We start from the raw sequence: 13,113 nt of genomic DNA, 5'->3' as shown, positions 1-13,113 counted from the left end.
AAACTTTATGACTCTAAAATCCACGTGCTAGTTATTACTATGCTTTACTGACTTCACTGAAAATGATATTTGTATGTTAATTTGGAACATTTTGAGTATTTTTGAAATCAATTTTAAAGGTTTATGCTATGTTGTTAAATCATCCTATTCAGTGGCCCCTGCGTGGCTCAGTCAGTTCAGTGTCTGCCTTCAGCTTGGGTATGATCCCGGAGTCCTAGGATCAAGCCCTGCATCAGGCCCCCTTGCTCAGTGGGGAGTCTGCTTCTCCCTCTGTCCCTCACCCTGTTCATGCTCTCTCTGTCTCTCAAATAAATAAATAAAATCTTTTAAAAAATCATTCTATTCAGAGAAAAACAACTTCTCTGCATGAGATGTTGGTTAAATCTCACATTGCTCATAATCCCTTTTTCTTCTCTAACTACTGATTTTTTAATAGACAGAAAAAAAGTTCATTTCAACCTATAGTATTAGTAAGGCAATGATTCCCTGAATGTGTTCATATTCTAGGTATCCTAAGTTCGTGATACCTATTCTGTTTTAGCTTGACCCTCAAAAATACAAGTCAAATAGCCAGTAGACAATTAATTTTATGTTATGTAACAGATACTGAGGCATATAAACACTACACAATGCCTAAAAATGTAGAATAAGAAACCGTATTCATATTGATGATAAAATATCAAGTGAGAAAACTTCAAGCCTCAAAAGGCCTTTGTTCATAGTGCAACAATATTTCTCCAAGACAATGCAATACACCACAGCAAAGAGGAATATATGAGGCAGAAGTTGTTGACATATGGGGTGTGCACAGAACTTCTGGTTAATGAAAGTTCCAAGATATATAAATAAAAAATGATGTGTCAGTTGGTGGAAAAAACTGTAAGGCAAGTCAATTTTTTAATTAAAAAATTATGTAGCATAAACAATGCTAATGAGCCAAAAGTCCCATGAGATTAGGACTATATCTGCTCCATTTTAACATTCCACTCACTTTTCATAAGTGTACATCCACTCCCTTGAAATACCTCCAGCAGAACCCTTTTCATAAAATAGAGTTTTGAGGATTTTCTTTGTCCTTGTTTTTAATAGCTCACCATTTCCACTCAAGTTGTCAACTTGATGATATATGACATTAGGGGGGGTGGGGAAAAAGCCCTAAAAATCCTTAAATGAATCACCAGATGATAAATACCTGGAAGTTCTTCATAAATTTCATCATCAGTTGGTTGGCTGCTTGCTGGTAGGCTGCTGGTTGGTAGAGGATGGTCAACATCATCATATAATTCTCCTCTTTCATCATATTCTTCAGGAATAACATCAGATCCCATATCTGAAAAATATGTTGCACGAGGCAAATTTTTTGAGAATGCAAAAGAGGTTTTCAAAACCCTATTTTCTAAACAAATGCAGCCCAATAGAGTCATTTTCAAAAACTGATTATTACATAAATATGTGAATTGCAAAGTTGCCAGTTGGTACTTACAGAAAAAACACTTTTATAAATCTGAAGTGAACAGTCTGTATTAGTAACGACCACGTTCCCTTGGTCATTCTCATAGGAGTCGATAATCTTTCGTACATGCAAATCCAAATTCATTCAGTTCTTCAATATTTAAAGACTGCAATGACTAGTTCAATTGATTGCTCTTACCTTGTAATACAAATTTCAGCTGCTGTACCCATTCTTCGGCATCTTTGGGAGAAGCTGCTGTGAACTAACAAAAAAATAAACAATAATAAGAAAATTCACCACAGTGGAAACGAGAGGTAGGTTGCATTCTTATCACTTCTTTAAGACCATTAGTAATTCTTTTCATGTCTAGTACTACTTTTCTTGCAAGGATGCTTCTTATAATGTACAGTTAATTTTGACAAATTTACGTAATTGAAGCAGAGGATGATGGATTTGAAACTCTGATCAGGAGCTGGCAGCTGTGCAGGAAAAAAAGCTGCTTCTCTTCATCAATGTCAAAGCCAGAACTGATGAACAAAATTTGCCCTTGACAATTAGAAGACACCCATGAATTTCTTCAGACTGCCGGGTACAGTCTTCTTAAAAATGTTCTTGTCAGATTCCAACACACTACCTGACAACTTAATTAACTGGCTTTCAACTGCAATCTCAGATATTTAAAACTTATTAAACATACATTCCATATTGATGCGAGCTGATAGCTCCTGAATCACAGAGCTGATATGTGCCTTTACCTTCATTTTCTCCCACAACCCTAAGCAAGACAATATACATAAACATGCTGATATTTTTCTTTTGATAATTTTACTCTTTCTGCTATGTAATTCTTTTAAGAAATCACGCAGTGCTATTAAAATAGATATAAAACGCAACACGTGAAGTAGCTGATAAATTACATATTCGCTTGTTCCCTTTCAAGAAAAGATATCACAACTAATCTGAAATTTTTTTTAAAAAATGTGTTTCTTCTTATATGAATGTTCACTGTATAAAATCAGTATCTTTTATTATTATTAAACATGTCAGGGAGAGTTGTTTTAACAAAATGTTAATGGCTTTATAAATGAAATCAGAACATTTTATCAACTTAATTTCAAAACAACACAAAAACTCCAACCTGATAGATGCGTTTATCAGGAGCAGAGATTTCAAAACAGCAATCTTTCTTTCCATCCTTCCTGAGAGTGTTATTCATTCTGACATTGTAACCATCTATTGCAAATTCACCTTTCTGTTGCTTGTCTGTGGAAGATAAAACAAAAGTTAGAATTTCATTTTCTGCAGTGACTATAAACACCCAGTTGATTATCTTTTATTTAGATTTTCTCTGTCAATTCTTGAAAGGGTATTTTTTTGGTCATATTGTTTTCATAGTATTTAATGTTTAAATAGTTTCTAGATATCACTTCTAATTCTAAAATTACAGAAGTATTTGGGATGGTTGGGTTCACAAAGGATATCTTAGGGAACAAGACGAAGAGGTCCACAGTTAGCCTTATTCAGAAAGAAGTATGGGAATAGGACACTTTGTTGTAGGGAAAATCCAAGAACTGGAACTTGGAACTTGCTGGACAAACCTACTCCAAATCCATGGCTCTCTCAGATTTATAAGCCAGTGGGAAAACCTGGAGCTGAAAACCCACTGGGCTTTTTTACCACCGTCCCTTCTCATTACCACCTTCCAACACCCCACCCCCAAAAAAGTATCTAAAAAACACGGCTCTTCTTTTAAAAAATATCTCCTAAATTGGTACAAACTGAACTGTAAATTTAAAAAGCAAAGCAAAAAAACCCTACTAATTATAAAAAGCTATGAGGGGAAAACAAAGCATTTGGATGGAAAGGAGAGGTAAAGCAAGCACGGAAGCATTAGTTGCTGAAACAAATCCAAAGAAAAGTAGGTTTCTTAACCAGTCAGTGAACCGGTCAGCTAGTAAAGCATGGCTAAATCCCACATGATGAGGAGACAAAAGAAAAGACAACTTGAGCTTTAGTCAGATATTATTTTCAAGACAAAGTAGGAATACAACAAAGGATTTAAAACTCTGAGACAGAGATAAAATTGGTTTGCTTTCTGACTTCACCCAGTTATACCATTTTGATAGAAAAGCTGCACCACTACAGGTTTACTTCCTAGGTTAACTTGCAATTTCAAGATCATGAGTAAGGGCAACTGTCTCTTTTATTGAGCTCGGGGGAAATCTAGAAATGCTTCTTATCATGGCATGGAAGGCTCTCTCAGCCCTGTGAACCAATAAAACATTTATCTCCTTTTCTTAATACACTAATTTAAGGGCTGAAGTAACATATATTTTTAAAAAGTTATTGAGGGACACCTGGGTGGCTCAGTCAGTCAAGCACCTGCCTTCGGCTCAGGTCATAATCCCAGGGTCCTGGGATCGAGTCCTGCATTGAGCTCCCTGGCTCAGCAGGAAGCCTGCTTCTCCCCCTGCTGTGCACGAGCGCTCTCTCTCTGACAAATACATAAATAAAATCTTAAAAAGAAGATTCATTTAAAAAGTTACTGAGATTATATCTTGTTCAAAACATCAAATGAGGAAAAAAAAATCTGAATTAGAAATTCCTGACTTAAATCTGAACATTCTAATCATATTAAGTCATAATTTACATCTCTCCATGATCTAAAAATTAGAAGTTTGCCTTATGGAAAAAGTCTACAATGTACTCTATGATGTTCAGAAAAAAACAAAACTTAGAGCAGCATTTCCCAAAGTGTGTTTTATGGGCTATAAATAGGGTCTATGATCAAATAAGTTTGGGAAATACTGAATTAAAAAGAGTTAACCAGGCTTTTTTACTCCAGGCCTTCTTGAGGCCCTTAATATATTTACATATTGATTACATTTCTATGAGAAAGATAGTATGCAGCATTTCACAACATGATTTGTCCATGGAACCCTTTTTTCATAGAACTTTTTATGGAACTGGTATTTCCAGGACATATTTTGCAATGTATCTAATTGGAAAAATACTACTGGGGAAAAGTATTAAAATAATAAATGGTTCAGCACTGTGGCTTAATCTTAAATTCTCAAAGAAGACTAAGTCATTCATCCACTCATTGGAAAAAAAAATCTATTATCGAGCATTTAAAACAAGCAAGGGAGCATTACAGGAATGGTGAGATAAACTCTAGAAACACCTTACCATACCTTTCCCACCTTCCCACTGCAACACATACACACATACACATAGGATACAAATTTAAGTGCTCCAGGAATATTACTCAGTGATCCGCTAGATGGGCAAAAGATTTAATTTTCATTACAAAAAATGGAAACAATCAGAAGCCAAATAGTAAAGCCACACAGAACAATTTTGAGAGATTTCTTTAAACTTCCCAGGAAAAAAAAGGATTTTCAAAGACCAGATGAAAGAAGGTGGCTCCCTTGCTGCACAAGGGCTCAATTGCTCTAATTACTTGGTCCATCTCATCTAAAGCCCATGCTTTCTCTCTTTATTCTGGGTCTGAAATTCTTGGCAATGTAACATCAGTGGGGATGGAAATGCATAAGGAGTGGTTTACATCTGGAGATGTAAAATTGGCACAATTACAAAGACTGAGTTTGGAAGAACTGCAGGGAGCAGGAAACTTTCTTGTGCTAGATCATCTAGAAATCAGACAACCAGGCAGCCAAATGAGGTGACCTCTCCTTAGACTAGCAGATCCACTTTAGACAAAACCTCCAGAAATATACTATAGGGCCATGTCCCAGATCTTCTGTTAGAGTCTAAGAGGAGGACATGAGCACCCTCTAGTCAGATGAACCAGAGAGAGGCCATGAATCCAATCTAGAGATAAGCACCCCAATTACAGAGACAAGGATATACAACCTCCAAACATAAGTAAAAGAGGAAAAGCAAACAAAGGAACACATGTGCCATAAAAATACTATGTGATACAAAAACATAGCATTCAAGAAGTAAAAAGAAAGAGCAAAGTAGGAGAAACAGATATAAATAATTGTTCTGTATCCTTTATAATGTAAAAAAAATCTAAAAGAGGTGAAAGATAAAACAATGTAATATAAAAAGAGAAATGGCTGAGACAGAAATTGGAATGGAGCTATTTTACTAGCTGTAAATACTGTATAAGGAAATGAAATGCAGCAGCAAAACAAATGACTTATTAAAGTGATAAAAAGCTGAAAATTTTGAACATTGTTGAAAAATCATATCAGATACCCTTAAAACTTTCTACCCCGGTAGGTAGAAAAAAAAAGAATAAAGGGGAAGAGAGAAGAGGAATGTGAGGGATATGGAAGACTGACAAAAACATAAGAAAAAATGGGTGTTCCAGAAGAGTAACAAATAACACAGAGCCAATAATCAAAGATATAACAGAAGAAAACCTCATTCAGCCAAAGACAGACCTAGGTCTACAAAACAAAAGGTGGTATTTTCTAACCAAGTAAAACTAATAATAAAAAGAAAAGAATACCTAGACCTATTCAGCTGATAGTTGAATATTTGGGAATAAATAATCATATATGCATCCAAGTGAGGGTAGAAGTATGGGAACAGAAAGGTTGAAGAGAATGAAGGAAATTCATAACTCTTTCTCAATAGCTTTTGCAAATGCATAACCATTAAGTAGCCTTTTTTCTTATTAGCCAATGTGGGACAGAAAGTCCCAGACATGAAATTGGCGTAGACACAGCTTTGATAAGACTCTGCTCTTCTCTCTTTACATTAGCATCTCCTCCAGATAGAGAAAAGGAAGAAAACCATAGCATTATATGACAATCCATATAGCAGATATTTAATTTAATATATGTTATATTTTGAGATTTACATATAAGTTAATTTATATGTTATATATATAAATTATATATTTATATATAATTCCACAGTGCCTTCTAGGATAGTTTCAAGGACACTTGCTGGCTTGAGACAGACTGTTAAAAAAAAATAGTAACATGCCAATCAAATGGGAAATAAAGTCATATAAGTTGATTTATCCAAAACTGCAGAAGACTAATAAATATTGCATCTAAGTGAACTTCCCAAATAGCAGAAGCTTATTCCTTTAAGTGCCAAACACTTGTAAATGTTAGTCATTATAACAGAAATCTTTCTGAAAGATATACTTCCCTGACTTCTCAAACAATTCCCTTAAACATAATATAACATCTTCTTGATGATTTAGTATTGAGTATTTAGCTTTTATATTATAACACATTGATGCCCTCAGGATTTTTGAGGTGTTTGTCTCTCTATTAAATTTCCCTCATCTTCTATTTCACACTTTAACCTTGTCTATATCATGCTGTTCGGATTTAATGTCTACAGAACTGAAGTCTGCCAGGAGAAACTAGATAATAAAACCTATTATATCAGTAACTTAATTTTACACAATTCTAACTCAGTAGGTTCAAGGTAAAAAGGAGCTGGCTCTAATCTCTTACAAAACAAAATGCATGAGATTAATGATAGCCATTTCCTTCTACTTTTTCACTGCCTTTTAGGTTTACAGCTGTGTTTTAGGTCTCTTAAGTGCACAAAGACAACTCACATTTCCTGAGCTCCTTCTGTAGGCCATCTCATATATACCATGAAATAATTCTAAGAGAAAGAAGGTATTTATTATATCCCAGCACTGGTGGAAAAACAAACCTTAAAACAACCAATTTGCTCACGGCCACATAACGAGTAGACTGTAAAAGCCAGGACCCTAACATAAGTGATTCCAAAGACTTGATTTTTTTCAACCATTTCACCCTGTCTCCTAGAAGGATGTTTCTCAAAGTATATTTCAAGAATCACCAACTATGTTAGATCTTGCATGCTAATTAAAAATACAGAAATGGCTACTACTTTGCACTTGCTGTATGGAAATCTCTGGGAGTGGCTCCAGGAAACAAAGTTTTGGCAAGCATCCCAGGTGATTCTGATCCACACTAATGTTTGAAAAACCACTATTCTAGAACATGCAATTTATGAAATCTTCATAGAGATGAACGTTATCTTGCATTTCCTCCTGCAACTTGGGTCCAACTTTCTCAGCTTGCTTTATGGGCTCCTCTACCTTTGCCTATCTCTTAAACAGCCATGATGCATTGTATTCTTTTTTTTTCCCTCATTTTTTAAAATTATTATGTTATGTTAATCACCATACATTACATCATTAGTTTTTGATGTAGTGTTCCATGATTCATTGCTTGCATATAACACCCAGTGCTCCATGCAGAACGTGCCCTCTTTAATACCCATCACCAGGCTAACCCATCCCCCCACCCCCTCCCCTCAGTTTGTTTCTCAGAGTCCATAGTCTCTCATGGTTCCTCTCCCCCTCTGATTTCCCCGCCTTCATTCTTCCACTCCTGCTATCTTCTTCTTCTTTTTTTTTTTTTAACCACATAATGTATTATTTGTTTCAGAGGTACAGGTCTGTGATTCAACAGTCTTACACAATTCACAGCACTCACCATAGCACATACCCTCCCCAATGTCTATCACCCAGGCACCCCATCCCTCCCCTGCCCACCACTCCAGCAACCCTCAGTTGAGATTAAGAATTCCTCATATCAGTGAGGTCATATGATACATGTCTTTCTCTGATTGACTTATTTCGCTCAGCATAATACCCTCCAGTTCCATCCACGTCATTGCAAATGGCAAGATTTCATTCCTTTTGATGGCTGCATAATATTCCATTGTGTATATATACCACATCTTCTTTATCCATTCATCTGTCGATGGACATCTTGGCTCTTTCCACAGTTTGGCTATTGTGGACATTGCTGCTATAAACATCAGGGTGCACGTAGCCCTTCGGGTCCCTGTATTTGTATCAGGAACACAGCAGAGATGTCCACTATCACCACTGCTACTTAACATAGTATTAGAAGTCCTAGCCACAGCAGTCAGACAACAAAAAGAAATAAAAGGCATCCAAATCGGCAAAGAAGAAGTCAAACTCTCACTCTTTGCAGATGATATGATATTTTATGTGGAAAACCCAAAAGACTCCACCCCAGAACTGCTAGAACTCATACAGGAATTCAGTAAAGTGGCAGGATATAAAATCAATGCACAGAAATCAGTGGCATTCCTATACACCAACAACAAGACAGAAGAAAGAGAAATTAAGGAGTCGATCCCATTTACAATTGCACCCAAAACCATAAGATACCTAGGAATAAATCTAACCAAAGAGGCAAAGAATCTGTACTCAGAAAACTATAAAATACACATGAAAGAAATTGAGGAAGACACAAAGAAATGGAAAAACGTTCTGTGCTCATGGATTGGAAGAACAAATATTGTGAAGATGTCAATGCTACCTAGAGCAATCTACACATTCAATGCAATCCCCATCAAAATACCATCCACTTTTTTCAAAGAAATGGAGCAAATAGTCCTAAAATTTGTATGGAACCAGAAAAGACCCTGAATAGCCAGAGGAATGTTGAAAAAGAAAAGCAAAGCTGGCGGCATCACAATTCCAGACTTCAAGCTCTATTACAAAGCTGTAATCACCAAGACAGTATGGTACTGGCACAAAAACGGACACATTGATCAGTGGAACAGAATAGAGAGCCCAGAAATGGACCCTCAACTCTATGGTCAACTAATCTTCGACAAAGCAGGAAAGAATGTCCAATGGAAAAAAGACAGTCTCTTCAACAAATGGTGCTGGGGAAATTGGACAGCCACATGCAGAAAAATGAAACTGGACCATTTCCTTACACCACACACAAAAATGGACTCAAAATGGTTGAAAGACCTAAATGTGAGACAGGAGTCCATCAAAATCCTAAAGGAGAACACAGGCAGCAACCTCTTCGACCTCAGCCGCAGCAACTTCTTCCTAGAAACATTGCCAAAGGCAAGGGAAGCAAGGGCAAAAATGAACATTGGGACTTCATCAAGATAAAAAGCTTTTGCACAGCAAAAGAAACAGTCAACAAAACCAAAAGACAACCGACAGAATGGGAGAAGATATTTGCAAATGACATATCAGATAAAGGGCTAGTATCCAAAATCTATAAAGAACTTATCAAACTCAACACCCAAAGAACAAAGAATCCAATAAAGAAATGGGCAGAAGACACAAACAGACATTGTTCCAAAGAAGACATCCAAATGGCCAACAGACACATGAAAAAGTGCTCAACATCGCTCAGCATCAGGGAAATCCAAATCAAAACCTCAATGAGATACCACCTCACACCAGTCAGAATGGCTAAAATTAACAAGTCAGGAAATGACAGATGTTGGCGGGGATGCAGAGAAAGGGGAACCCTCCTACACTGTTGGTGGGAATGCAAGCTGGTGCAGCCACTCTGGAAAACAGTAGGGAGGTTCCTCAAAAAGCTGAAAATACAACCCAGCAATTGCACTACTGGGTATTTACCCTAAAGATGCATTGTATTCTAAATCTTCCTCTCTTCCTGCTTTATAGTTTTCTCTGGGCAACCTCGCCCAATCCTAAGGATTAAACTTGCTATCAGTATCTTGTGATTCATAATTACATATTTTTAGTCCAGCTCCAGGATTTTATATCTAAATCTCTGTTTGCTCACTATACATGTTTCACTTCTTTAATGTCTTATGGGCACAATAAATATAACATTCCCACAATGGAGGGCATCTTATCCCGACCCCCAAAACGCTTGTGATCTTTTTCGTGTCCTCCTTCTCAATCAATGGCACCTCCATTAACTGAAGGCTCCAACCCAGAAAACTGAGCATCATTCTTGATTTCTTCCTTTCTCTTCTTCAACCGCCCCTACATTCTCTCCCTCCACCCCAATGCCACCTATTTTTCCAATCAGTCCTATTTTTCTTACAAATATGCTTGCTTTTTTCTCTTTTTCACTGGCTCTCAGAAAATATGCTTGAGGGGCGCCTGGGTGGCTCAGTCAGTTAAGCGCCTGCCTTGGGTTCAGGTCATGATCCCACGGTCCTTGGATTGAGCCCCACATAGGGCTCCCTGCTCAGTGGGAGGCCTGCTTCTCCCTCTCCCTCTCTCACTTGCTCACTCTTTCTCTCAAATGAATAAATAAAATCTTTAAAAAAATTTTTTTAGTAACATCTGCTTCTTATATTTAAGAAGGCCTTTCTCCTTAGTGAATAACTCTTGTTATTGCCATAAGTATTAATGCTTATTAGTAGGAAAAAGGAAAATATGCCCCTTAATACTAAACCTTTCCATTAAACTTCATCAAACTGATTAACAATTTGCTTTAGGCCCTCAAGTCAAGATATATGAACACTTTTCCTTGTTTGTACAGCTCACAGAAATACAGAGTCCAATGCTAATTCAGCCACTTGAAATATGCTTCTGGTGTTTTGAGTTATACTGTGAGGAAATATCAAATTATTACTATTTTAAGTGAAAAATACTATATGCTATATATATGTTACTTGAGGGCCCCAAGTGGCTCTGAGTAATAAACACAGGCACTATTTATGAGTCCAAAGGGAGACACTTTAGCTGGAATTAACAGTGTGGCTCATGTGGTAGCAGGAAATTTTAGGCATTTCCAAAACCTTTTTTCCCTCCTTTAAAATAAAAGCACACCGCAAGGATAAAAATCAAGTGGTGTCTGTACATATTTTCAACCACAGGTAAAAACTTGGTTAAAAAAATAAGGTAGCATGAGGTAGCCGGGGGAATAAATAAATTACAGGCATTTTCGTAGAATGGGAATTTAAAGCCCTGTTTCCCTTTTTTTGGCTATACCGACATTTTCCTCTAGAACCAAAAATCAGATCATTATGACATGGTCTGTTAGACTAACGTAACAGATAGCTATTGTAAAGATAAACATTACACAAAGAGACTCTTACTGCCCTATACATACGATCCCCTTGGAGCCTCCTATGATAATTAGGAAAAAAATGGCGCTCGTGCTATTTATGCAAATGACAGGCGCTAAAAGCATGTGCGAGAACCTGCAGCTCCGTCATGCACGTAAGATGTTAAACAACCTCCGTGGACTCTCAGCTTCAGCACACATCTTGCCTCCAGCTCACCTTCTCCTGACAACTGTCAACATGATCTTTTTTTTTTTTTTTTAAGATTTTATTTATTTGACAGACAGAGAGAGAGAGAGAGAGTGCGCGCACAGCAGGGGGAGCAGCACAGAGGGAGAAGCAGGCTCCCCACGGAACAGGGATCCTCATGCGGGGCTTGCCGGGACCATGACCTGAGCCAAAGGCAGATGCCCAACTGACTGAACCACCCAGGAGCCCCTCCACATGATCTTTCCAACATCCAAGCGGAGTTTGTCATGCCATCTGCTCACCTCCCATGCTCACAAACATTCACTGTCCCTCACACACAAGAAAGGCCAAACTTCTGCCTGGGGCATGTAACAACCTGACCCCTCCCTTCCCAGCTCACAAGCCCTCATTCACCTACTGCCCCAGTGAGCTGGCTCCCGCATATCATCCCATTTTATGGGTCCCCTGTGCCCATTCCTCTGAGCCAATGTACTGATGGGTATTAAAGAGGGCACATACTGAATGGAGTACTGGGTGTTATACGCAAACAATGAATCATGGAACACTACATCAAAAACTAATGATGTAATGTATGGTGATTAACATAACATAATAAAAAAAAAAGAATACCTGACACATATGTGTTCAAAGAAAATCTACCATCTATAGATTTATGTAGATACATAGCAGTACATAGTTTGACTTGAAATGTCTACCTTCAATCTATACGTATCTTCAATCTATAGATATATTTTTAAATCAAACTGTGTCTTCATTGCAAGCCAGCCTGACTTGTCATATATATATATACATACATATGTATATATGTCATATACACACACACACACACACATCACAGTTTTTTTTGTTTTTGGACAGACATCCATGCTAGTTTATTTTATTTTTTTATTTAAATTCAATTAGCCAACATATATAACATTAGCTTCAGATGTAGAGTTCAGTAATTCATCAGTTGCATGTTAACACCCAGTGCTCATCACATCACGTGCCCTCCTTAATGCCCATCACCCAGTTACTTCACTCCCTACCCCCCTCCCCTCCAGCAACCCTCAGTTTCCTTCCCATAGTTAAGAGTCTCTCATGGTTTGTCTCCCTGATTTCTTCCCATTCAGTTTTTCCCTCCCTTCCCCTATGATCCTCTGTGCTGTTTCTTATATTCCTCATATGAGTGAAATCATATATATCACGGTTTCTTTATCCATTCATCTATCAATAGACACTTAGGTTGTTTCCATGTCTTGGCTATTGTAAATAATGCTGCAGTGAACATGGGGTGCGTGTATCTTTTCAAGTTAGTGCTTTCGTTTTCTTCAGATAAATACCCAAAAGTTGGATTGCTGGATCATATGGTAGTTCTACTTTTAGTTTTTTGAGGAACCTCCATACTGTTTTCCATAGTGGCTGCACCAATTTACATGGTATAATAAATAACTTTTGATGTACATTTTAAAAGACTTGGTAAGACCAAAGCTACATGCAGCTGCCACATACTATATGGCAACTAGAATTTTCTTTAATTGGGGAGTGGAGGTAGGGGCAAAAAAACCTGCTGAGTGGGAATAAAAGAGAGATACTACAAACTAACCACTTCTCTCTTAAAAGTGGGAAGAGATAAGATTCATAATCCTGACTCAAGATTATAT

General features: G+C 37.3%; 1 protein-coding gene across 2 annotated transcripts in view; it reads right to left on the bottom strand.

Annotated features, from left to right (window-relative positions):
* The window catches only part of SKAP2 (src kinase associated phosphoprotein 2), a 165,372-nt gene that overhangs the window by 54,751 nt on the left and 97,508 nt on the right, over positions 1 to 13,113 (bottom strand). For both annotated transcript variants that reach the window (XM_064575138.1, XM_064575139.1), the window contains 3 exons: positions 2,592 to 2,716; positions 1,652 to 1,715; positions 1,193 to 1,330 (listed from right to left, as the gene is read on the bottom strand). In XM_064575138.1, the coding sequence (XP_064431208.1) occupies positions 1,193 to 1,330; positions 1,652 to 1,715; positions 2,592 to 2,716 (327 nt within the window). The remainder of the gene's footprint in view (positions 1 to 1,192; positions 1,331 to 1,651; positions 1,716 to 2,591; positions 2,717 to 13,113) is intronic.

This window comes from Mirounga angustirostris, unplaced genomic scaffold (genome assembly GCF_029215605.1).
Source record: "Mirounga angustirostris isolate CCGP_5_RB_7025 unplaced genomic scaffold, mMirAng1.0.hap1 SCAF_12, whole genome shotgun sequence".
Lineage (NCBI taxonomy): Eukaryota > Metazoa > Chordata > Mammalia > Carnivora > Phocidae > Mirounga > Mirounga angustirostris.
The sequence above is the reverse complement of the archived record's forward strand: the minus strand, read 5'-3'. Positions and strand labels throughout refer to the sequence as shown.